The sequence below is a fragment of the Microtus oregoni genome, unplaced genomic scaffold, assembly GCF_018167655.1.
Source record: "Microtus oregoni isolate MIOR12 unplaced genomic scaffold, Mior012 000035F_ref0000213, whole genome shotgun sequence".
In the NCBI taxonomy this organism is placed as follows: Eukaryota; Metazoa; Chordata; class Mammalia; order Rodentia; family Cricetidae; genus Microtus; species Microtus oregoni.
This window is the reverse complement of record NW_024543094.1, coordinates 21,311,547-21,336,872: the sequence shown is the minus strand read 5'-3', so window position 1 is coordinate 21,336,872 and position 25,326 is coordinate 21,311,547. Positions and strand designations below refer to the sequence as shown.

The following is a 25,326-nucleotide window of genomic DNA, read 5'->3' as shown; positions in this document are numbered from 1 at the left end:
GATTTGCCTCCTGGCCACTTCCTGGCTTCCTATATGATATGGACAAGTGACCTAACCAGGCTGTGGTTTGGCTGCCCATGGAAGGGCTCTGAGTGCCCGCCAATCACTGCCGGGGCAGCAGGAACACAGGACAGCTGGGTTGTAAGCACCCCGAGGTCTTCCTATCACGATGGACAGTAATTGTTTAGTATTGTATTTTCTTAAAAAGCTCTTTCTTATGCAGTAGGTCTAGTGTATATTTCTATAGATTCTATAGACTACATTACAACTTGAGTCACAGTGTGGTGATGGAGAAATGATCAATACCTTCTGTCCATCACTCTTGCCCCTAGAATAATGCAAGAGGCTTCAGGTGTAACCCCTCCTGAAGACACTTTGTTGATAAAACTTTATATAAAAGTCAATCAAATTAGATTTTAATTAAAAGATAAAGGACACTAGCAGAAGTTTTCTTCCTCTAACAATATTTTTATTTATCCTTTGAACTTTGCCTAAATGCATACATGTGTTTTGATCATATCCACCCGTCACTGGCCTTTCCAACCCGCCCCCCACGGATGTCCTTCAATGTGTACCCCTCCCAATTCTGTGCCGCTCTTCTCATCTTCTTTGTAAACAGCGCACTGAGTCCAATTCGAGCAGCCTGCTGTGCCACCAGGGAGCACACGGAGCATGAGTAACCGACCAGTGGGGTGCACACGGAGCATGAGTAACCGACCAGTGGGTTCCCAGGGAGCATGAGTAACCCACCAGTGGGTGCACACGGAGCATGAGTAACCCACCAGTGGGAGAACACGGAGCATGAGTAACCGACCAGTGGGTGCACACGGAGCATGAGTAACCCACCAGTGGGTGCACAGGGAGCATGAGTAACCCACCAGTGGGTACACATGGAGCAGGAGTAACCGACTACTGGCCATATCCCCCAAAGAAAAGCAGCCCCTTCCTGCTGCAGCTGTCAGCTACAGCAGCTCCTCAGCTTCCTGACCCTTAGCATTAGCCATTTCCCAAGATAGAGAGATGCTCCATGAAGAAATCCATCAATGTGCACCTTCCAATCTCTGGACACTAAAGTGCTCCATCTCAGGAGCTAGAAGGACAGCTTGTGATTGGTTTGCATATTGAAGGCCCATCTAAAAGCAAGCAAGTAACGACACTTCCAAACACTTGGTTATATAGTTCTTGATGAAGTTCTCGTTGTTAGGTTCCAACAGATAAAAGTGGTCACCTGGCAGCATGTGGCTGTCAACCTTCCCGCTGGTTATGTCTTCCCAACCTAAGGAATATACAGCATTGTATTTAGTAACCAATGGCATCAGCCAATGACAGCAGAAGACATACTTCCAGGTACTATTTCACTAAAAGCTGACACTCAGTGATAGAGTTACCTCCAGGGTCTCAGGTTCTGTGTATCCCGTGTTTTTTGTTTCTTTAAGAGCTGCCAGAATTCAGTGGTGTGACCCGTATCTTACATTTTATAAGAGACCAGCATCTCTTTGTTTACACACAGGAAATCTTAGGCTGATTTTCTATGCGTTTCAGTGAATGTTAGCTGACATATGCCGAGAACCCTCCAACACATCTTTCAAGAAAATACCCCGAAATATAAAAGCAATTTCACCTTTTATGTCCTTTACTGTATCTTCAGATCCAAAAAAGCATGTTATGTCCTGAGAAAGAAGAGCCTCCGAGGGCGTGTCAAAGCTGTAAATGTGAAAAGGCTGTTTGTAATTTCATTTTTTTTTATTGGGTTTTCGAGGCAGGGTTTCTATGTGGGTTTGGAGCCTGTCCTGGAACTAGCTCTTGTAGACCAGGCTGGTCTCGAACTCACAGAGGTCCGCCTGCCTCTGCCTCCCATGTGCTGGGATTAAAGGCATGTGCCACCACCACCCTGCTTGTAATTTCATTTTAACATCCCAGTCTTCTCCTCTTCCCGACTTCACTGAAAGGAAACAGGGTATACAGCCTTGCTTCTTCCTCTTCTTTGGCTGGTCCCAACAAGGAAAATAATCACAGCGACTTCCTCTCTCCATTAGAACAGACATGAAGTTCATGGGGAAGGAGACAGAGCTGGGAGAAGTCACAGGCTTTGATCTCTCCCAGCTGAAAGTGGGCTAGTGGTCTGCACCTTGGTGATGGAGATGGAAAGGGCCGAGAGATGCCTGTGGGCCTCGTGTGATATATTTTAAGAAGCTGAGAGCTAAGGAGTGGGGAGGGCAGGGCAGATTTGGAAACAGGAAGGAAGGAAGGGAGATGAGAGAAGATTCAAGAGCAGATTGGAAAGCGCCTTTGGAGTGTGGAGGAAGCTAACTGTGAGGAGACAGCCCAGTGTGAGTCCCTGAGAAGAGTGTGAATGTTGAGGGCACTTCTCACGTGCAGAGGGCCATCCCTGGGTGACTCTATGTTTGTGCTACTCAGGCTACTTGGAGTGAAAAAGTTCAATGGGTGCCATGCTTGTTGTATATTCCTTTCAAAGTGACTTTTTCTGGGGCTGTGGAGATGGCTCCACAGTTTCTGCTCTTGCAGAGGACCCAGGGTTTGGTTCCTGGTGCCCACCTGATAGCTGGAAACTTGTCTGTGTCTTCACTTTCAGGGGAACCAATGCCCTCTTCGGGTTTCCTCAGGCACTGCATGTATATGACACTTAGATCCATGCAGACAGAAGACCCACACACATACAATAAATCTTTAATGTGACTTTGGGTAAGAAATGGGCTAAACCTAGCGTGATATCATTTAATCATTATAACCCCATAAGGTGTTACTAACGTTTCACTGCATAGAAGAAACCCAAACTCGTAAATGCATATGCTCAAAATCTCACAGCTGCTAACAACCTGGATAGAAAATTTATTTTAAAGGATGGGCTCTGAGGAGGGCATGTTTGTCCACTGAGTACATTTTCATTATGAAGGCTAGTTTTTCATACATAATTTCATTAAATTTACATGATGATATAAACCTGGAAACAACTGAGATGCCCTTCAATGGAAGAATGGATGAAGAAAGTATGGAGTATATACATATTAGAGTACTACTCAGCAGTAAAAAACAAGGACTTCTTGAATTTTGCATACACATGGACGGAAATAGAAAACACTATCCTGAGTGAGGTAAGCCAGACCCAAAAAGAGGAACATGGGATGTACTCACTCATATTTGGTTTCTAGCCATAAATAAAGGACATCGAGCCTATAATTCGTGGTCTTAGAGAAGCTAAACAAGAAGGTGAACCCAAAGAAAAACATATAAGCATTCTCCTGAATATTAACCTTCATCAGGCGATGAAAGGAGACAGAGACAGAGACCCACAATGGAGCACCGGACAGAAATCTCAAGGTCCAAATCAGGAGCAGAAGGAGAGAGAGCACGAGCAAGGAACTCAGGACCGCGAGGGGTGCACCCACACACTGAGACAATGGGGATATTCTATCGGGAACACACCAAGGCCAGCTGGCCCGGGTTTGAAAAAGCATGGGATAAAACCGGACTCGCTGAACATAGCAGACAATAAGGACTACTGAGAACTCAAGAACAATGGCAATGGGTTTTTGATCCTACTGCACGTACTGGCTTTGTAGGAGCCTAGGCAGTTTGGATGCTCACCTTACTAGACCTGGATGGAGGTGGGTGGTCCTTGGACTTCCCACAGGGCAGGGAACCCTGATTGTTCTTTGGGCTGACAAGGGAGGGGGATTTGATCAGAGGAGGGGGAGGGAAATGGGAGGTGGTGGCGGGGAGGAGGCAGAAATCTTTAATAAATAAATACTAAAAAAATATTTAACATATGAACATAAAAAAATAAATTGTTTCTCAATTAAAAATTATTTGTGCCTAGGCATAATCCCAGCAGTCAGGCTGCTGAGGCAGGAGGATAGCAAGTTCAATACCCATCAGGCCTAGAGCAAATTCATGACTAGCCTGGGCTACACAGTAGGTTCATATATCAGAAACCCAGGAGCTGGAGCAGTGCCGCAGTAGGAGAATGCTTGCTTAGGCTGCACAAAGCTGCGGGCTATGCACCTCCCACACCACCCAGAACTCATAAGCTGACCTGTATGACTGTCCCAGTGTGATGTTTGGTTACTATGAAGACTATAGCGAGGAAGTGACGCTATCCACCGTCTCATACACTTGGCCTTGTGATGGAGGGAACATTTAGAACCTGCTGTCCTCATATCAGCTGTACGATATGACGCCCAATGGATCTTGTTAAAACTGTGTTCTTGTCAAGTGGAGCTCAGGGCTCTGCTCAGTGACTCCCCATTCCTCCCCTCCCCTCTGGCAGATGGATGCCTCCATCTATCCCTACATCTATCTGTTGACTTTTATAGATCCATATATGCAAGGCTGTGCCATGTTATCAGATATATAATTTGTAAATACTTTCTCCAGATCTGTAGGTTTCTTTGTTGATTGTTTTCTTTGCTGTGTTTTCAGATCATATAAAAAATTTATCACTTAAAAATAGTCATGAAATTTCTCTGTATATTTCCTTCCAGAAGTTTCCTAAATTCAGACCTATGGTTTCTATGGTTTCCTTAAATTCATTCTGAATTACATATATATATATATATATATATATATATATATATATATTTCACAAGATTTTTGTACATAAACATACACATATATTATTGTATGTGTGTGTAAAGTAAAAATCCAATTTCCTACTTTTACATTGGATATCCCATATCCCAAAATTGTTTATTAATTAAAGAGACTGTACTGGGCTAAAGATGGCTCAGTGGGCAAAGATGCTTGCAACCAAGCTTCATTACCTGAGTTCAATTCCTGGGACCCACACTGTGGAAGAAAAGAACCAACTTTCAAAAGTTGTTATCTGACTTCCTCAAGTATACTTATGCATGCGCATATACTTGCCTCCCACACTGAGAGTAAATAAATTAACGAATAAATAATAGTTTAAATGTATTAGATCGACCTTTCCCCATAGTATATTCTCTTTATATTTTGTTATTTAGCATAAATAATGTAATTTATTTGTGCCCCTTCTAATTCTCTGCATTAGTTGGTATGTCTTTTCTTATGCCAGTACTATGCTGTTTCAATTTCTAAAGCTTAGTTTTTAGTTAATAAAGTTTGAAAATGATTTTAGGTGATAAGGGAAAGCAGAGGCCCAGAGGTGTCTCGTTGTCCCAGCTCTTGGCAGCCCCTTGCCCTCCCAATGGAAGCTTCTTTCCACGTTACTGCTTGAATGACAAAGGCAGAGGGATGGTGAAGACAGCTGAACACAAACTGATCTTTCTGTGCCAAGAACGTCTTAAAACACTGCCCTTAGCAAACCTCAAGACGACAACATAGAGTTGCCGACTGTAGCTGCCGTTGCCACCGACTCTTCCACAGACCTGCGTGTGTTCTCTTGTTGCCTTCCTTCCTATGGCTCTGTAGTGTGATTGGAAATCAGGTGTGGCGAGACCCGGTGTCGCATTGTTTTTTGTTTGCTTATTTGTTTGCTTTTGTTCAGGATTGCTTTAGAAATTTGGTCTTTTGTGCTTCCATGTGAATTTTAAGAATTATTTCTCTATTCCTATGAAGACTATCACTAGAATGTTAATGGGCACTAAACTGATTTTTTAGATTGTAACTGAATACTAGCTCTTTAAAATGTGTTCTCTCTCTCTCATTCATTCATTCAGTGGGTATTTCTTAAATCTCGACTCTGGGCTATTTTAGAAACACAAAACAGCTTATCCTGGGGAGACAATCAATCAGATACAGAGAAAGGGAGAAGGACTTGGAGCGTCTGGCAGGGGTAGGGGCACCACGAACTTTGTGACAGACTGAGGACGGGTGACGAATGGAGACAGATGAAATGGTGGGGCTGTGTCGGTTTTCAAGATGACTGCTCAACTTTTGTAACTGTCAACTTCCACTGGCAAGTAGCATGCCTCCTCCCCTCCCCTCCCCAGCACACACACTGCCCCAGTGCTAGTTCTGGGCTTTGTAAAAGAAATAAATATGTTTTTAAATGTCTTAGCCCAGGGGAGTCAGGCCTAGCCAGGCATGAGAATGCAGGAGACTAAATGCTGACCTCAAAGTGATTTCCCTTGGGAACTTAAGATTAGGAAGCCTCTCTGACAACAGACTCAGGGGTCTGGGGAAGGATTTGATGTGTTAACAATCAGTCTGATCAGAAAAACCAAGCATGGAGACAGATACCCTCCCAGAGAAGGGGATGGAGAGGGGTGTGGAGTTCTGGAATTCATTCACTGAATAGTGAACCCAGCCAGCCTCTGCTCCCAGCTCTCGCCTTCCACACTTAGTAAGTAGCCAATCCACTCTTGATGATACCTAGAATGTGATGGCAATAATTTGTACAATGTATATTTATTATGTGACAAAACATGCAATCATAAATAATCATGAATATTTTTAAAGAAAAAAAATCTGCCAATCACCTTTTAAAGATACAATTCCTGTGCCCCAAATCCATTCCAAGCCAGAAAAATATCCCAAGAGGCCTCAGAGCACACGAATGCACTGCAGCCTTTAGAGTATTAGATTCTCGTATGCACAGCCTCTGTGAGCTGCCGATTTATATTATTCTTTCTCTTCTTTTGGGGGGAGGTTTCAAGACAGAGTTTCACTATGTAGCCCTGTTTGTCCTGGAACTCATTCTGTGGACCAGGCCTGCCTCGAACTCAGAGATCCACCTGCCCCCTGAGTGCTTAATGTTGAGATTAAAGGAATGCACCACCCCCACCTGGCCTGTATTTTTCTATAAATATAAACTCAAGCACACGTGCATGTGTGCATGCGCGCGCGCGCGCACACACACACACACACACAGAGTTACTTACACGAAGTTTTTCACAATGGCAACATCTGCTTTCAGAATGGGAATGCACTGACTCAGAACATCCTGGTTATCAATGAGATGCTTGGGGGTGCCTCCAAAATTCAGAAGGTAGTGCCTGACTTGTTCTTCTGACAGTGTATTCAGTTCAGGAATTGGATGCCGGGATTTTGACTTGAAACATCAACAAACACAAGGTTGATCTTTCATGAAACACACTGGCCCCCCAACCCAAGCCTGCTTCCTTAAATCCAGGAGGAATAAGAAAGTGTCCTAAGAACTTTAGGATCAGAAGACCACCAAAATGGCACTCCCAAGTTAGAATGCTGGGCCTGTGCCAGTTTCTGCAGAGGAAGCAAAGAAGGTCAGTGCTGGCAAGAAGGAACCAGGAGTCACAAGACTGGCTTAAAAAGTCACAGGCGACCCCAATTTGGGCATCATGTTAAGATTCTTTCCCAGCAATGATTGGTTTCTCTCCTGATGTTGGTAAGTTCCCAACTGAGGTAATATGCTGAGGACAGAAAGCCGGGACGGATAGCACTAGCTCCAGGGGGACAGAAAGCGGGGACTGACAGCACTAGCTCTATGGGGACAAAAAGCATGAACGGAGAGCACTAGCTCTAGGGGGACAGAAAGCAGGGACAGACAGCACTAGTTCCAGGCAGACAGAAAGCAGGGACAGACAGCACTAGCTCCAGGGACAGAAATAAAGAGACTGTATACAGGAAGAAACTGAAGTTCATTTCTGAGGTTGGAAAGTACATTGAAAGATCACAGGGGTTTTCAGTAGCACATGGTAGATCCTGTCATCACCCCCAGGCTGGACCAAAGGAGAACAATTACCCAATTGTTAATACCCCATTTCCCTCTCCTTCATTTCCCACTCCTTCATTTCCCCCATCCAAAGAAAATCAGAACACGTACGTGGGGGGCATATGCACTGGACACAAAGAAATGCAGAGGCTCCATTTTGTATTTCTCCTTGAGGCTGAGTGCGGTCATGAAAGCAATGTAGGATCCCAAACTAAACCAGGGAAGAGACAAACATGATGAATAGCGTTGGACAAAACTCATGGTGACCAGGTGTCACAAACACTGCAGTGACTAAAGGATGGGCAAAAGCTACCTGGCTGATTTACTGTTTTGTAAAATGTTTATTACCACTGTGTCAACACAGTAAGCGTTTCCGGGCTAAGAGACGGCTCAGTCATTAAAGCACTGACCTCGTGGATATGGGGGTTCAGTTTCTGAACCCAGAACCAATGTCAAAAGCTCAGTTCAGCTGCTCAGGCCTGAAATCTCAACAGTGCAGAAATGAGAGACAAAGTGAAGGGGATCCTTGAAAGAGGGTGGGCCTGCTAGCTTAGCGTATGTGGCAGAGTTTAAGGACATTGGGAGACCCCATCTTAAGTAAAAGGTAGTCGGTGACGAAGGACCAACAACATTCAAAGTCATTGTCTGGCTTTCCCATGTATTCCAGGCACGTACACCCATACACACCACATATGAGTGTGCACACCACCACATATGAGTGTGCGCACACACCACATATGAGTGTGCATACACACCACATATGAGTGTGCACAAACAGAGAGAGAGACAGAGACAGACAGACAGACAGACAGACAGAGAGAGACACCTTTCTGAGTACAACAGAAGTTAAATACCTGTGGCCAAAAAATGCAAATGCTTTATCCTGGACCACGGGAAGCAGAGCAGGCACAATTTCGTCAACTATCTGGTAGATGTCACTTGCGAACAGTTCCTGGGATCGAGTTTCTCTTCCAGCCAGCCTTACAGAATGCACTGGAAGAGAAAATCACTTACACACAGACAAGAAGACTCTGAGACGCTGTAAACAGGTTAACACAGATGGATGAGATGCCATGGCCTTGTAAAAGGCCTTATATTCACATGATGTCACCAATTTCAAAGAAGCAGATAATGGTCAAGCACGGCATGGTGGCTCTGAGGTCAAGCTTGGTTCTCACTTGATTGGATCTGGAGGTCACTACAAAACGTGCTTCTGATGGATGTGTGACAGTTTTACCAGGTGATTTCCCACCTGCATTCCTGTTTGAGTTCCTGCCCTAACTTTTCTCAACAATACACTCTATTCCGGAAGTGTAAGCCAAATAAACCCTTTTTACCCCCAAGCTGCTTTTGGTCATGGTCTTTATCAGAGACACAGAAAACAAACTAAACAGCATCAAATAAATGAGAGTACCTACAATAATGTCATTAAAATTCATTTATGTATGAATCACAGCATTTTCTTCTTTCAGTAAATGAAGAATTTGAGCTGAGCTAAGTACAGCTGGAGCCACAAAGAAAAGATTACGAATCTGTGTGTGTGTGTGAGTGTGTGTGTGTGTGTGTGTGTGTGTGTGTTGTATTTCAAGACAGGTTTTGTAGTCCTGGCTATCCTAGAACTATCTCTATAGATCAGACTGGCTTTAAACTCACAGAGATCCATGTGCCTCTGCCTCCCAAGTGCTGGGACTAAAGGTGTGCGCCACCACTAACAAGAAGGACTTAAATTTCTTGAGGGAACAGAGAAAAGCTGAAAAGACATTTACAAGAAGATAACTTATAAAGGGAAAATGGCTGAAGAAAGAAAGGTATGGAGCTAAAATTCTATAGAAACATGAAGATATCAAAGCATAAGATATAGAACCAAGAACTTATACAAACAAGGTCCCAATGTTCATGGTGTCAACACAAGAGGGCACTCGTGAACTAAGATATTGGGTTAGCAAGGCATCACCCCATACCCAGCTCTAGGTTAGGAGGAAAACATAGGGCAAACCTAACACCCAATACAGACAGGGTAGAACAGACATCTCTGGTCAGTGAAAATATTTATTAAGGAACTCATGGAGGAGAAAAAACAATGCTCCCAAGTGAATTAACTCCAATAAGAAATGTAAAAATAATCTTTGTAATTTGGAAATTTAAAATCCTGACTAGAAAAAGACAAATATTTGCACAAAGATCATCAGGAAAAAATGTTGAATAAAAAGACAAAAGTTATTTTTTCAAAATCAAAAAATAAATCCTTTCCTTGTGATCAGACAGGGCAAAGTATCTGTGGATACAGAGAACCGGAATGAAAGAACTAGGGAAAGAACAGAAAACAAAGTAGGTTGCCGGGAGGCTGGAGAGAAGGCTGTTAAGAGTCTGGCTGCTCTTCCAGAGAACCTGGGCTTGATTCCCAGCACCCACACAGTGGCTCCAGTCCTGGGAAATCCAACATCAGGCCTCCGGGGGTACCTCACTGACATGGGACAGACACCAATACAAATAAAATAAAAGGAAATCATGACAAAAACAGAAGATTGCCAAAAAGGGAGAAGAAGTTATGGGAGTCAGAAAAATTCATAAGAAATCATGTAAAACATCCTTGAATAGACAGGGAACCCCACAATAAAAGAGTGTAGGGTCCTCAAGATGGCTCAGAGCATAAAAGCCACTTCTGCCTGATGACTTGAGTCTGGCCGCAGAACCCACATGATAAGAGAGAACTGACTCCTAAAAGTTGCCCTTTGACCTCCACACAAGCTCAGCAGTGGTTATACTCCCCCAAAACAATTGTTAAAAAAAAATTTAAAACCAAGGGAATCCTCTTCAATGATTGCCTCTTACCTGAAATCACGTTCCTAATGATTGAGAAAACTGACTCAGGACGACTAAGGTAAAATGTTAGCTCTAGGGGCTGGGAATACAGTTCACTTAGTAAACTGCTGGATGTGCTTGGCTTCAGAAAGGGTTGGCAAAGAGAAACAAAAATACATATGGAGGCTGTGGTAGCTAATTTCTTCTGGAAAGAGGGGACCTCAACTGAGGAATTACTTTTATCATACTGGCCTGTGAGTGTGTCTATGGGACATTTTCTTGAAGCTGATTAATGTGGAATGGCTCAGCCTACTCTGAACAGTCTCATTCCTAGGCAGGTGAGCCTGGCCTGTTTAAGAATGGTAGTTAAACATGGGTCTGGGAGCAAGCCAGTAAGCAGCTTTGCTCCATGAATTTCTGCCTAAAGTACCTGCCTTGACTTCTTTTGATGATAGACTCTAGAGCCCTGTAAGCAAAAATAAACCCTTTCCTCCCCAAATTTTGGTTATTGTGTTTATCACAGCAACAGGAAGCAAAATAGAACAGTAGGTTTATATAAAGATATAAATAGAAACAAGAAGAAATCATGGGTTGTATTTTAATATCTGACAAGGTACCATTTGGAGACAGAAACATCAAACAATATTGAAATGGACTCTTGGTGTTTCTAAAGCTTGCATAATACATAGCAATTGCCTCTAAAGTCAACAAGACTTTCGTGGTTAAAGATGTCAACAATTCACAAGTCTCATAATGTTCATTAAACTTACAGGACCCAGAAGGCTCTTCCGACAGGTTATGTAAATAATTACTATTGCTGGAGAGAAGAGACTTTTAAATCAGAAGGGTTACTTGTGAGCCACACAGGGAGCTCGAGAGGCAGCTTTTATCATTTATGTTGGGATGAGTGTTTTGGTAATGTGTTATTCACGTCCTGTAAAGTAACATCTCACTCACACTCCTGTAAGTGACCTCCCAAACTTGCTCGCTCACTAAGGTAGGCTTAGGTGGAATTTTTTATTTGGTCTGACATTAGTGCCCTATTTGGAACAAATAGACATTTGTTTACATCTTTTTAGGAAAAGTCACAAGCCACTAAGATTCTTAATGAGTAAACAGCCCCAGTTACCAATGTCTACTTACCACATTCACTTTTGTAATGTAGAAATACAGGATGTCAGAAAGAGAGAGAGAGAGAGAGAGAGAGAGAGAGAGAGAGAGAGAAAATGAAGAGAGATTTCACATGTCAAATGGAGAAAATGATAAACTTGAAAATGTAAATCTTATAGCTATATAGTAAAATTTTTACTTGATATAGAGAATGTATATATTATATTAGCAGTCACAGACTATCTGTGGACACTCATCATACATAAGGGGGGAAGAATCACAGAAATTTCTACAAAGTAGAAACAGAATCATGAGAAAGAAGCCCAGGCCAAAGTCTCCTTCTGCAGCTTAGAAAATTAAGACTGAGAGTCAATATGTAATTTCCCAAGACTTTCTAGCTTATTATAACCAGTTTTATGATTTGGGCTGAACTACAATTTCCAACGCAAATAGTTCATGTGTCATTCATCCTATGACTTGTGAAACTGAACCAAGAGGAGGTCGGAGTAAGCAGGCGCATCACTTTAGAAGAGAGTTAGATGCATTGGAGAGGACGCACTGGGGATCTTGAAGTGAATCTTGTGTTTTCTCAGAAGTATCTGAAGCAGCAAGCATGGTGGCACCGCTGCTCTTGCAGAGGACCCAGGTTTGTTTCCAGTAACCACAGTGTGACTCGGGGACATTTGGGGATCTGGTACTTTCTTCTTACCCCCGTGAAAACTGGATATGCATGGTGTGCATATGAACATGCAAGCAAACACAGACATCTAAAAATACAATATTCTTTTAACAATTACATTTGAAATAAAAAAAAAAATACTCCATGCTGCCTTCTGAGCTGACCGGAATCACACATCAATGGATTTTTCAGCACCATTCACAACAGAAAAATTGTAGAACCAGCCTAAGTGTTCACCAACAAATTAATGGACAATAAAATATTTTCTATACATAGAGTGGGAACATTTTCCATAAAGGATGAAGCCATATTGTTTGTGGGGAAATGAATACAACTGGGAATAACCATATTAAATGGATTCAGATAGTCTCAGAAAGACAAATATTGTACGTTTTCTCCCATTTGTGCTGCTTTGTTTTATGTAGATACATAATCCATATATGTATCTATGCATGAAACCAGCAGTAAAATTACTGATACAAAAGTGTTAATGGGGGTAGAATATGAAAGGGAATATACAAGGCATACAAAATAGACTTGCATGAAAACTTAAAATATAAATTATTTAAAAAGAAAAATTCTGTGGATAATGCACTTGTGCACTGCTAAGATTTGTCACTCATATTAGTTTAATAAAGTGCTGTTTGGCCAGTAGCCAGGCAGGAAGTATAGGTGGGGAGCCCAGAGTAGGAGAATTCTGGGAAGAGGAAAGGCAGAAACACAGATGCAACATGGATGCAGAGGGAGCAAGATGAGAATGTCTCACTGAGAAAAGCTACCAAGCCACATGGCTAAACATAGACAAGAATTATGAGTTAATTTACATTATAAGAGCTAGTTAATACTAAGCCTGAGATAATAGACCAAACAGTTTATAATTAATATAAGTCTTTGTGTCTCTCTTTGGGACTGAATGACTGTGGGATATGGCAGGATATGGCAGAAACTTCCTTCTTGAAAAAAAAAGAACTACTTTGTAGTATATTAACACTTATTAAAAAACAGAAGAAGCAAAGGAATGAATTATGAAGCTACATACACAGATCACTTTGCAGTCATCAGGGAACAGCTGAAGAAATGAAGGCTTGCCCAGAAAGGAGAAAATGCTGTAATGAAGGAACTGAGTTTTTCCAGTTCCCTCCTGTATTAGAGCTGCATCAGTGACTGTACAATGCAGAATTCTGAATCGTGTGTGTGTGTGTGTGTGTGTGTGTGTGTGTGTGTGTGTGCGAGAGAGAGAGAGAGAGAGAGAGAGAGAGAGAGAGAGAGAGAGAGAGAGCATCTCTGGTGTCATCCTCAGTGGTGTGATCTACCTCCTCTGAGACTGGGTCTCACCTAGACTTGCTATAGAAATAGGGTCCTCCTGTTTCCTTTGACTCAGTCCTGGGATTACCAGTGTGTACCACCATGCCTGGTATTTTTATGTATGTTTTGGGGACAAAACTCAGGTCCTTGTGCTTGTAAGACTAGCACTCTAACTCGGCAATTTGTCCAGCTCCTGAGACCTACTTCTAGGAAAACAAAAAATTACAAGTATCGACATTCTCACAGAGCAAGAATACAGAATTGCAACACAGCATCATAAATAGTTCTAATTTAGAAAGTCAAGATTGCAGCAGGAATGTACAACTCGCTCACCTTCCTTTTAAATTCTTTGACTACACTAAATATGTCAAGGTATTCCAAGGATAGAGATAATAGCCCGATGTGGTGAAGGCAGGTAGATGTCAATGGCTTTGAAGCCACCTTGATCTGCAAAGTGAGTTATGGGCCAGCCAAGGCTACATAGTGCAACCCTGTCTCATAGACAACAACAAAAGAAGAAGAAAGGTAAGGTAGGCATGGACTCACACCTGTAATTCTCAGCACCCAGGGGGATGGGAAGGAGGGTCATGAATTAGTAGCTATCCAGAGTAATACAACAAGACCATCTATCATCTATCTATCTATCTATCTATCTATCTATCTATCTATCTATCTATCTATCTCTATCATCCATTCATATATCTTTCTATCTTCTTATTATTCATCCATCTGTCTATCATCTATCATCCATATATATCCATCTGTCCATCTATCCATTCATTTATCATCATGTATCTATCTATCTATCATCTATCTATCTGTCTATCATCTATATATCTATCTCTTTTAGAAAGGAGTTTACAGAGAGGGAAGATGGCAGATTTTAGGCACTCAAAAAATACCCGAATCTCCATGAGCCTGAAAGAGCATTGAAAGTGCATAGCTCCAGGGAGGAACAGGTAACATGGAACAGCACAGGAGCACAACAGACAAACTATGTGAACCCGAAAAACTTCAGAAGTGTGTAATCCGCAGAGGGCTCTAACATTGGACAACACAGAAGGGAAGGAAGAGACACCTCCCCACTGTGGTATTAGCAAGAAGAGGAAGGCTTGCATGGGTACACAGCCTGGACCACTCGCTGTACAGCATAGTTTCTGAGTGGAAGGGTGTCTGTGACCCATGCTACAGGAGCTGCAAAGGTTCACTGTGCTTCCGGCATGCTCACGGGCACTACAATGAAGGGCTTCATAAGCGTCTTCCCAGCAAATCCTTCAGCAAGAGGCCCTGGGTATTTATATCCACTCTTCTCCACTAGCTAAGTGAGTGTCCACCCCGAGAATCGGAAGGCTGGTTGTGACTCACACGCTGGCTCCTAGACACTATCTCCTCTGGGAAGCGTGGGCCAAGCTGAGAGAAGAGTGGAAAGTGCTTGGGGGTGGGAACTCTGACCCTACCTCTGGGAGGAGGATCAAGTGTAGTTGTGCAAAAATGAAGCAAGGGGACTGGGAATACCATGGCCAGGATGTAGACGCCTGTACCCTGCTTTATCAGAAGAAATTGGTTCAGCTTGATTGCCTCTACCTCTCAGAGCCCGGGAGGTAGGAACACCCTACCTGGGCATTTCCCACTGCCATGCCCATATGCAGAGTGCTGATGTTATCAGGCAGACCCCAAGTAACTGGTCCTCCATACTGGCTAATGGCAACAGCCTGAGGCCGCCCATGTCCTCCCCTGGTAGCTCTGTTGGCATAAATATGGAGAACTCTGACAGGAAGTCGGCCTAACTGCCATGATAGTGCACACCTCAGCAGGATGGAGTATAACCCGCGACAGTCCTTTGGGGCCAACTTGTGTGTCTTCTATACCAAGTACACTTCAAAAAGATGTTGGCGGGGTAGGGGGGCACATAGCATCCACATCTTCTTCCTTTTCAGCAGAATAATAATATTGGTTTTTCTTGCTCTGTATTGGTTTTCTTGTGTTTTTCATTTGCTGTTATTTCTTTAAATTCAGAAATTTCTTTTTTAAACTTTTTAAAATCTTATTTTAAAAGATTTTAATATATATATATATATCCTATGTATGAGTGCTCTAAAGATATACCTGCACGCCAGAAGAGAGAATAAGATCCTATTACAGATGGTTGTGAACCACCATGTGGTTGCTGGGAATTGAACTCAGGACCTCTGGAAGAGCAGCCAGTGTTCTTAACGCCTGAGCCGATCTCTCCAGTCCCCTCATTGTTATTTCTTATACCTTCAGTTCACAAGTCTTCCCACCTTGATTCTTTTAGTTTCTTTTCCCTGTCTGCACTTCTCTTTTAATGTAATTATTAATGCCTTTACCTTTACTAATTTTTAAAATCCAAGTTCATCTGAGAATTATCCTCAGCCCCTTTTCCCTAGTTGCTTATTGAGGAGGTAGCTGCTGTCCTTCAGTTATTTTTCTATCACATTTAGACATCTGGCTTGCTTCTCAATTGTCGTTATTAAGATCTCCATTCTCCTCTCTGAATGGCCGTGGGGACTGAGAGTTAAAACTGAAAGTAACACACATATCCAAAGATGCCCAAGTACAATGTAGACATGGAATAAAGATGAAAGGCAATAAAATCGGATTCTTAAAAAAGTTCACAATCCCTCAGCAATCAAGTCAAAACATTAAAATAGTTAGAATGTGTGCTGGTTTGAAGAGGTATAGTCCGCATAGACTCAGGCGCGTGAATGTTTGGTCCATAAGAAGTGTTACTATTGGGAGGTGTGACTTTGTTGGAAGAAGTGTGTCACTGTGGAAGCAGGCTTTGGGTTCTTATATATGTTCAAGCTATGCCTGGTACACAGTTTATTTCCTGCTGCCTGAGAATCAAGATGTAGAACTCTCAGCTCCTTCTCTAGCACCATGTCTGCTTGTGTGCCACATGCTTCTCACCCTGAAAATAGACTAAACCTCTGAACTGTAAGCCAGCCCCAGCCCCAGGAAAATGTTTTCCTTTATAAAAGTTGTCACAGTCATGCTGTCTCTTCACATTCAAAGAAATCTGGACTGAGACAGCATGCCAGACAACTACTTGAAAGTCTACTACAGAAAAAAATGACCCCAAGGAAGATGTACATGAACAAATGGAACAAGGAAAACAGTTTAAAGGAACACTGAACTGGAACAGAAATTCAGGACATTGTACAAGAAAAACTGGCAACAACATTGGAACTCTAAATGTTTCTGATTTTTTGGAAATGAAAAGGAAAAAATAAACAAATACATAAATAAAACAAATAAACAGAAAACCCTCAGTAGAAAGCATCATTGACAAACAAAATCAAGTAGCTGAAGGAACATTAGAGATTGGAGAGTGAGGGATTATCCCATTCAGAAAATTTAAAAAGTAAACTATCACGATCAGTGTAATGGTCTGTCTTGTCCCTTTAAAAGACAAGCCTTGCCCACTCTGTCCACCTCGGAAACAGGGGAATCTTCCTTCTGCTTCCAGTCTGAGCTCGATTCCCTTTCCATTTCTCTCCCTTTTCCCCACTACTCCCCTCCCCCTCCTCTGTGTCTCTGTCTCTGTCTCTGTCTCTGTCTCTCTCTCTCTCTCTCTCTCTCTCTGTTCTTCACCCTTCTTTCCTTTCCCCTTCCCTTCCATAACCCACTAAATAAATATCCACACTCTGCATGGTGTGCCTTATCCATCCAGGTCTCTAACCAGCCACATGGTTCCCTGCCTGGACCGGCTGCCTCCATGGCCCACCATGGTCTCGTGGCCCGCTGCTAACTGCCACCCTTAGGGACTCACAGCATTTCTGCCGCTGTGGCCCTCACGGAACAGCGCCGTTTTACTTAAACCATAACAATCAGTACTTTTCAGAACATGAGAACACAAACAGGAGACCTCTCCTGAGAAACTACAGAAACATTTTAAGACCTAGGCTCAGGCAATGTAACTTTCTTTTTTTTTAACTATACCTTTTTTTTTTTCTTTCCACTTTATTTTATTTTTGAGGCATGGCCTCTCTTTTATGTAGCTCTGTCTGTCCTAAGTGCACACAGATCCCACTGTGTCTGCCTCCCAAGTGCTGGGATTAAAGAACTGCACCACCACAGCCAGCTTCTAAATATAACTTTCTTAAGGCAACTCTAATACCTCAGCTTCTAACAGGAAGTTTGGCAAGAGGGATGATGTTAAGATGAAGTGTTTCCACACTTCAAAAGACACAAGAACCTCTGACTCTATCCATTCTCCTATAAATGATAACATTCATGTGAGGCGGCTTAACAGGTAAGGGCACTGCTGCCAAGTCCGATGACCTAAGTTTGACTCCATAGGCTCATATGGTGGAAAGAGAGAATTGAAGCCTCTGACTTCTGGTCTCCACCCACACACGCAAGTGCCCACACAGAACAGATTCACTCTGGCTTCCTTTGAAATGCAGAAGCACTTCATTTTAGTGTGTTAAGTCAAACAAGTATTCTGCTTCCTCTAATATGTGGGATGTAGGAGGAGAAGCCACAGACAGAAGCCAGTGGGAACTAGAAGGGATATGGAAAGGAACAGGGCATGGAGGACTAAGAGAGAATGAGAAGGGGTGGCATATGACCAAAGAGCCGTGTTCTATGCCAGGAAACACTGCAGTGAATCCCTCTGTGAAATTAAATATAGACTAATTTTAAAAAAAGAAAGCGACTTTATTAGAGTTTTAGAGAGAAATCCCAGGAAAGAAAAATGTAACTGGAAGTCACTGAGAAGACGTGTTTCATGATGCTGCAAGATTCCATCCCCTGACAAGAACCCTAAGAATCAGATGAGCTAGTGCAGACGGAGACACGTGGAAAGGGAACCAAAGACCCTGAAGAGCTTCAGTGACCCATGGTGCAGTATCCCATGACGTCAAAATAACAGGGAGAAGACAGGCAAAAACTCTAGCTTTGAATAATGACTGAGAATATTTCCAGTTTGATAAGGGTTAGAAGTCCACAAATCCGGAAAAACCCATGCACTCAAGTTCCTTTCCCCAGCTGTTACTGGGCTTCTTAAATTGCTTAGAATAGAATAAAACGCAACATACCTTCCAGGGAGTCATTAAACGATTGGCCCCACTTGGCAAAATAAACGGAGCCACCTCCAGCCCAGGGAAAGCAAATCAGCTTAAAAACTGCATTAGGCTTTTGATACAAGCAGTTCAAGATGTTTTCATTCCTAGAACAAAAATTCAATTACATTTAGCCTCACAGAATTATATCAGATAAGAGTTCGAGATTGAATTAGGTGTGTTTTCATGATAATTCTCATTTGCCTACATAGTGCATGTGTTCAAACATGAAGTAACTGCCTTTCTTTTTCCAAAAAGCAAGGTCCCAAAGGTTTAACTGGTCTATGTGTTATGATTTGAATTCAACGGGACATAGATAGAATGATGAAGTGTCCATTTGTTTTGTATGTTCAACTATAGAAATGTAACTCTCAATTCAGACATGCCTTCTTTCACAGTTGAGGAAATGGTTTTATTCAAGCAGCTCATAGGCTTTAGTCTCAGGGCATCCGTCACCACCAAGAGACACTTCCTAAATCACCTACAAATTTTCCACGACGTGAAATTTTACTACTTTTTAAGTGTTTGCTAGAAATTCTTTTGAACCTGTGCGTAATGTCACTAGAAATTTTACAGCAAGATCAAGCATTACAAGAACTGATCATAGAAGAAGTTCTGTTTTAAACAGCCATCCTATATGGATATGTGATATATTTTTATTCTCCACAATTTAAACCTCTATTAACAAGCTTCCAAATTGATCCTAAATTTCTTTTTTTTTTTTTTTTTTTTTTTTTTTGGTTTTTCGAGACAGGGTTTCTCTGTGGCTTTGGAGCCTGTCCTGGAACTAGCTCTGTAGACCAGGCTGGTCTCGAACTCACAGAGATCCGCCTACCTCTGCCTCCCGAGTGCTGGGATTAAAGGTGTGCGCCACCATCGCCCAGCTGATCCTAAATTTCTTACAAAGATATGTAAGCCTCCCAGGTGAGAAATCATATGCCTTACAATAATTATTTTAAGTCTGTTATGTCTTTTTTTTAAAAGGTATCAGTATTACAATTTGGATTGTAAATGTCCCTCAAAATTCATGTTTTAAAGGCTTGGTCCCCAAATGATGGCGTTATTGGGAGCTGGAGGAACCTTCAAGAAGTGGAAACTGGTGGAAGGAAGAGAGGTGACTATAGGTATTCCATTGAAGGGGTCTTGGCATTCTGGCCTACTTTCTTTCTTAGCCTTTTTCCTCTCCCCTTTCCTCCCTCACTCTGCCATGCATTCCCTTGCATGTCCACTTTTCTACAGGACCAACATAGCAGGGCTCAAGAACTATGGACTGAAAAAAAATGTGATTTTCTCCAGCAGTGGTGGCACACACCTTTAATCCCAGGACTAGGGAGGCAGGGGCAAGAGGATCTCTGTGAGTTCAAGGCCAGCCTGGTCTACAAGAGCTAGTTCCAGGGCAGGCAACAAAGTGACACAGAGAAACCCTATCTCGAAAAACAAAAAAAAAAAAATGTGATTTCTGTACGAATAAATGTTTTTCCTGAACATGTGTGCCATGTGCATGCAATCCCCAAAGCAGCCAGAAGAGGGCATCAGAACTACTAGACCTGAAGTTACAGGTTATCGGCATCATCTGGGTGCTGAGAACTAAGCCTGGCTTCTCTGCAAGAGTAACAGGTGCCCTTAACTGCTGAGCCATCCCTCCAATCAAATCTTTTCTCTTTGACATTTGGTCTTGATAAACAGTTTTTAAAAAAATGACAAACTGAGATCTTTCTAGATGCTCTGTTCTCACAGGGGACTTTTGACTTTATAATAAAATAACTGAGACCATGAGGAAAGTGAGACACTTAATACATGGTCATGGGTGAAAGTTTCTTTGGGATAAAAAAAAAAGGAGCAGGAGGAGGAGCCCACAAAGTGCTGTGAGCTAGCTCACTACCAGTCACCTCAGCATCGCTTGGGACGGTCGGTCTGGCTACACCTTAGAGCTGGGAACTCCTTTTCAGTTATCGGTTTCCTGTCGGCTTTATGATATCCAAGCATGGGAACCCAGGCCGGAGCCAGGACGTCTGCTGGAACAGGCCCAGGCCAACGACCTCTACCAGAGCAGGTCCAAGCAGGTGACCTCCTCCAGAGTAGGCCCCAACCGGCCACCTATGCTGGACCAGGCCTGAGTCAGCCACCTCAGCAGGAGCAGGCCCAAGCAAGCAATTTCTGTGGGAGCAGGTCCGAACAACATTTGGGATTGCAGAATGACACCCGGGAATGCTGAGCAACCTCTTGAACCCTGAATGACCTCCAGGGTAACTGGAACCAGCCCTGACTGCACCACGAGGAGCAACCATCTAAGCCTTGGACACACTGGCACCTGGAAGATTGACCACCAGAGTCATAGCTTCAACCACACCAATGAGAGGAAAAGATGGGTAGACAAGGTAAGAACACACTAAACACCACAAAGAGCAGCACTACAACTGCAAGACTTGAACACCCCAAAATAGGTGAAGTAGAAGAAAATGACTTAAACAATAACTTTAGGAGAATGTTTGAGGCCCTTAAAGAGGAAATGAAACTTTTTTCAAATAAATGAAGGAAAAGACAAACAAGAAATTGAAAGAAAACCAAGAAAAGGCAATCAAACATATGAAAGAAATGATTCAAGACTTAAAAACTGAAATATGGACAATAAAGAAAACACAAACAGACTGAATTCTGGAAGTGGAAAAATATGGGAAAACGATCAAGAACCACAAATGCAAGCATGAACACCAGAATAAAAGAGATGGAAGAGAGAATCTCAAGAAAATATTAACCAGGCGGTGGTGGTGCACGCCTTTAATCCAAGCACTCGGGAGGCAGAGGCAGGTGGATCTCTGTGAGTTCGAGGCCGGCCTGGTCTACAAGAGCTAGTTCCAGGACAGGAACCAAAAAGCTACGGAGAAACCCTGTCTCGAAAAATCCAAAAAAAAAAAAAAAAAAAAAGAAAGAAAGAAAAGAAAAGAAAATATTAAATCTAACAAAAGCTTAACATAAAATACCCAGGAAGATTGGGATATCATGAAAAGACCAAACCTAAGAATAAAAGGGATAGAAAAAGGAGAAGTCCAACTGAAAGGTACAGAAAATATATTCAACAAAATCACAGACAAAAACTTTCCCAACCTAAAGAAAGATGTACATATGAAGATACAAGAAGCTTACAGAATATCAAATAGATCGGACCAAAAATAATAGTCCCTTCGCCACATAATAATCAAAACACAGAACATACAGAATGAAGAAAGAATATTAAGAGCTGCAAAGTATAAAGATCAAATAACATATAAATGCAGACCTATCAGGATTATACCTGACTTCTCAATGGAAACAATTAGAGTCAGAAGATCCTGGTCAAGTGTTATGCAGACATTAAGAGACCACGGATGCCAGGCCAGACTACTAGACAGCAAAACTTTCAGTCACCATAGACGGACAAAATGAGATATTCCATGGCAGAACCATATTTAACCAATACCTAGACACACACCCAGTCCTACACAAAATACTAGAAGGAAAAATCCAACCCAAGAAAGTTGACTACATCCACAAAAACACAGACAATAGATGATCTCACAGCAGCAAACCCCAAAGAAAGGAAAAACACACACAATAACATCACCAACAATGAAAACTAAAATAACATGAACTAACAATCACAGGTCATTAATATTGTTTAATATAAATGGATTCAACTCACCTATAGAAAGACACAAGCTAACAAATTGGATATGAAAACAGAATCCATCCTTCTGCTACACACAAGAAACACACCTCAACCTCAAAGACAGACATTACCTCAGAGTAAAGGGTTGGGAAAAAATTCCAATCAAATGGACCTAAGAAACAAGCTGGTGTAGCTATCCTAATATCTAACACAATAGGCTTCAAACTAAAATCAATCAAAAAAGACAAAGAAGGACATTTCATATTAGTTACAGGAAAAATCCATCAAGAGGAAATCTCAATACTGAATGTTTGTGCCCCAAATACAAAGGCACCCTTATATATAAAATAAACACTACTAAAGCTTAAATCACACATTAAACCCACACACACTAATAGTGGGAGACTTCAACACCCCACTCTCACGACTAGACAGGTCGGTCAGAAAGAAACTTAACAGAAATAAGGAAACTAACAGGTGTTATGACTCAAATGGACTTGGGTAGGTAGAATTAACATAGTAAAAATGGCAATCTTACTAAAAGCAATCTACAGATTCAATGCAATGCCCATCAAAATCCCAGAAAAAATTCTTCACAGACCTCAAAAGAAAAATGCTCAACTTCATATGGAAAAGCAAAAAACCCAGGATAGCCAAAACAATCCTGTACAATAAAAGAACTTCTGAGGCATCACAATCCCTGACCTCAAACTCTACTACAGAGCTACAGTACTGAAAACAGTCTGGTATTGGCAAAAAAACAGATAGGAGGACCAATGGAACTGAATCAAAGACCCAGATATCAGTCCACACACCTACGAAAGCCTGATTTTTGACAGATGCAAAAAATATACAAGGGGAAAAAAGCATGTTCAACAAATGGTGTTGGCATAACTGGATATCAACATGTAGAAGAATGAAAATAGATCCGTATCTATCGCCATGCACAAAAGTCAAGTCCAAATGAATGAAAGACCTCAACATAAAACCAATCACACTGAACCTCACAGAAAAGAAAGTGGGAAGTACACTTGAATGCATTGGCACAGGGACCCACTTTTTAAATTTTACCCCAGTAGCACAGACACTGAGAAAAACAAAAATAAACGGGACCTCCTGAAACTGAGAAGCTTCTGTAAAGCAGAGGACACAGTCAACAAGACAAAACAACAGCCTGCAGAATAGAAGATCTTCACCAACCCTACATCAGATAGAGGACTGATCTCCAAAATATACAAAGAACTCAAGAAACTGGTCATCAAAAGAACAAATAATCCAATAAAAAAATGGAGTACAGACCTAAACAGAGAACTCTCAAAAGAGGAATCTAAAATGGTTGAAAGACACTGAAGGAAATGCTCAACATCCTTAGCCATCAGAGAAATGCAAATCAAAAAACTCTGAGAGCCCATCTTACACCTGTAAAAGAATGGCTAAGATCAAAAGCACTGATGACAGCTTTTGCTGGAGAGGATGTGGGGGAAACCTCTCTAAATCTAATAAGGTAATCTAACAAAGCTGGGGGCCTGAAGCAACAAAGATGGAGTTAGGACAGCCAGGAATTCCCAGAGGTAGCCTACCTGGTTATCTTGGTGTGGACTCTTGTCTCCATGCTCTGAGTTGATAAGAAGCTGCTGCTCTCAGCAATCTGCTGTGTCCTTGTTAAATTCAACTTCCCCTTAGACATAAAAATCTCCTGTAAATTTTATGTGCACAGAGTGACCAGATTTCTTTTAAATCCGTTGACTATGATGATCATTCCAAAATCTGCTTTAAGGAGGATGGCGAAGAGGAGGAAAGCAGGAGGAAGAAGTAGGGAAAGGAAGAAGTAGAGGAGGAAATGTATGAAGAGGAAGAGAAAGGAAGGGAAAACAGGTTAGTGGCAACACAGTATATGGCAGCCTGGTGTTAGTGGCCTTTGTTTATAGACCGTTGTTACAGGACGTTTAAATAACGTTCATAAAGACAGAAACACATCTTTTGTAATGCCCAGCAGCTAAACATGCCCATGTGAGAAGACAGAACCTACTGGGAAGTGAGAGCAAAGATATTTGTCTTGAAAATGGGTATCTTAGTTTTCTGGGAGTTTATAAAGTTTTTGCCCTTTTACGTATTAAGAAAGACTTAGAGATTCTTTTAAAAAGAAGCAGGGGAGACTTATTACTAGATTTACTAGATCTGGTACTTTGAAACTACTGTTGCTTTAAAAAAGAAAAGATTAGCTTCTTGAACCACAAGATAACTAAAAGTTAAATTAAACAAAAAGAAGACAACAGCCAGGTGGTGGTGGCGCACACTTTTAATCCCAGCACTCGGGAGGCAGAGGCAGGTGGATCTCTGTGAGTTTGAGCCTGGTCTATAGAATGAGTTCCAGTACAGCTAAAGCTACATACGAAAACCCAGTCTCTAAAAACAAAAACAAAAATCAAAAAACAAAAAAAGAAAAGAAAAACACAACAACAGAATACCTGGCATCTCTGACTCCTCTTTCTGTCTACCTCTTTTACTTTGGGTCCTAATCCTACCTGTCCAAAGCATTTAACTGTATTAAACATTCAGAGCATTCATTTACAATCTGCAGCTAACCTAGGTTAAAGGCATCAAGAGTCATTGCTTGAAAGCAGCAGTAACTGTGGGATCAAAGCCAGCAAAGGCCCACAGAACAGAAAGCTGGCCAAGCAAGCAGGACTCCATGCCAGTGAGCATCACTGTGAAGCAGATGCCATCATCCGAAGCCAGCTCACACTTCTCAGCCGATTGCAGTGATTGCAACTCTGTGGAGCTGTCTGGAAGAACCAGAATGGAGACCATGGTCAAGCAGACCCCTCAGGCCAGAACTCCTCATTATCACGTCTCTCCCCTGCACCCCTATTCTCCCTTTGTTTAAACTCCTTACTCTTATCGGTACCCTGGAGGGGGACATGGGGGTCACTGGACCCTTTCAGTCCACGTGAATGGAATCTTCCCTCCTCTGCCTTTCATTGTCACTTTAATTGGCACCGTCAGATTGATAGTACAGCCTAAAGTGTTTGGGCCGCTGAAACCCAGGGTTTTACCCTTAGAC

At 42.1% G+C, this 25,326-nt stretch overlaps 1 protein-coding gene across 1 annotated transcript; it reads right to left on the bottom strand.

Annotated features, from left to right (window-relative positions):
* Positions 1-1,133: 1,133 nt before the first annotated feature.
* Olah (oleoyl-ACP hydrolase) lies at positions 1,134-23,874 on the bottom strand. The gene is made up of 7 exons (XM_041630522.1): positions 23,843-23,874; positions 18,593-18,723; positions 8,488-8,626; positions 7,745-7,844; positions 6,825-6,994; positions 1,622-1,704; positions 1,134-1,276 (listed from the first exon to the last, which is right to left on the bottom strand). Exons 1-7 carry the CDS (start codon positions 23,872-23,874, stop codon positions 1,134-1,136), a joined length of 798 nt encoding a protein of 265 aa, XP_041486456.1.
* Positions 23,875-25,326: the final 1,452 nt, after the last annotated feature.

Coding starts and splice junctions, on each gene's coding strand:
- Olah (XM_041630522.1), bottom strand. CDS start 23,874: ATGGAGACAAGAGTCCACACCAAGATAACCAG. Junction 18,724..23,842: donor GTCCACACCAAGATAACCAG/GTAGGCTACCTC, acceptor TTTTTGTTCTAG/GAATGAAAACATCTTGAACT. Junction 6,995..7,744: donor CCAGTGCATATGCCCCCCAC/GTACGTGTTCTG, acceptor TGATGTTTCAAG/TCAAAATCCCGGCATCCAAT.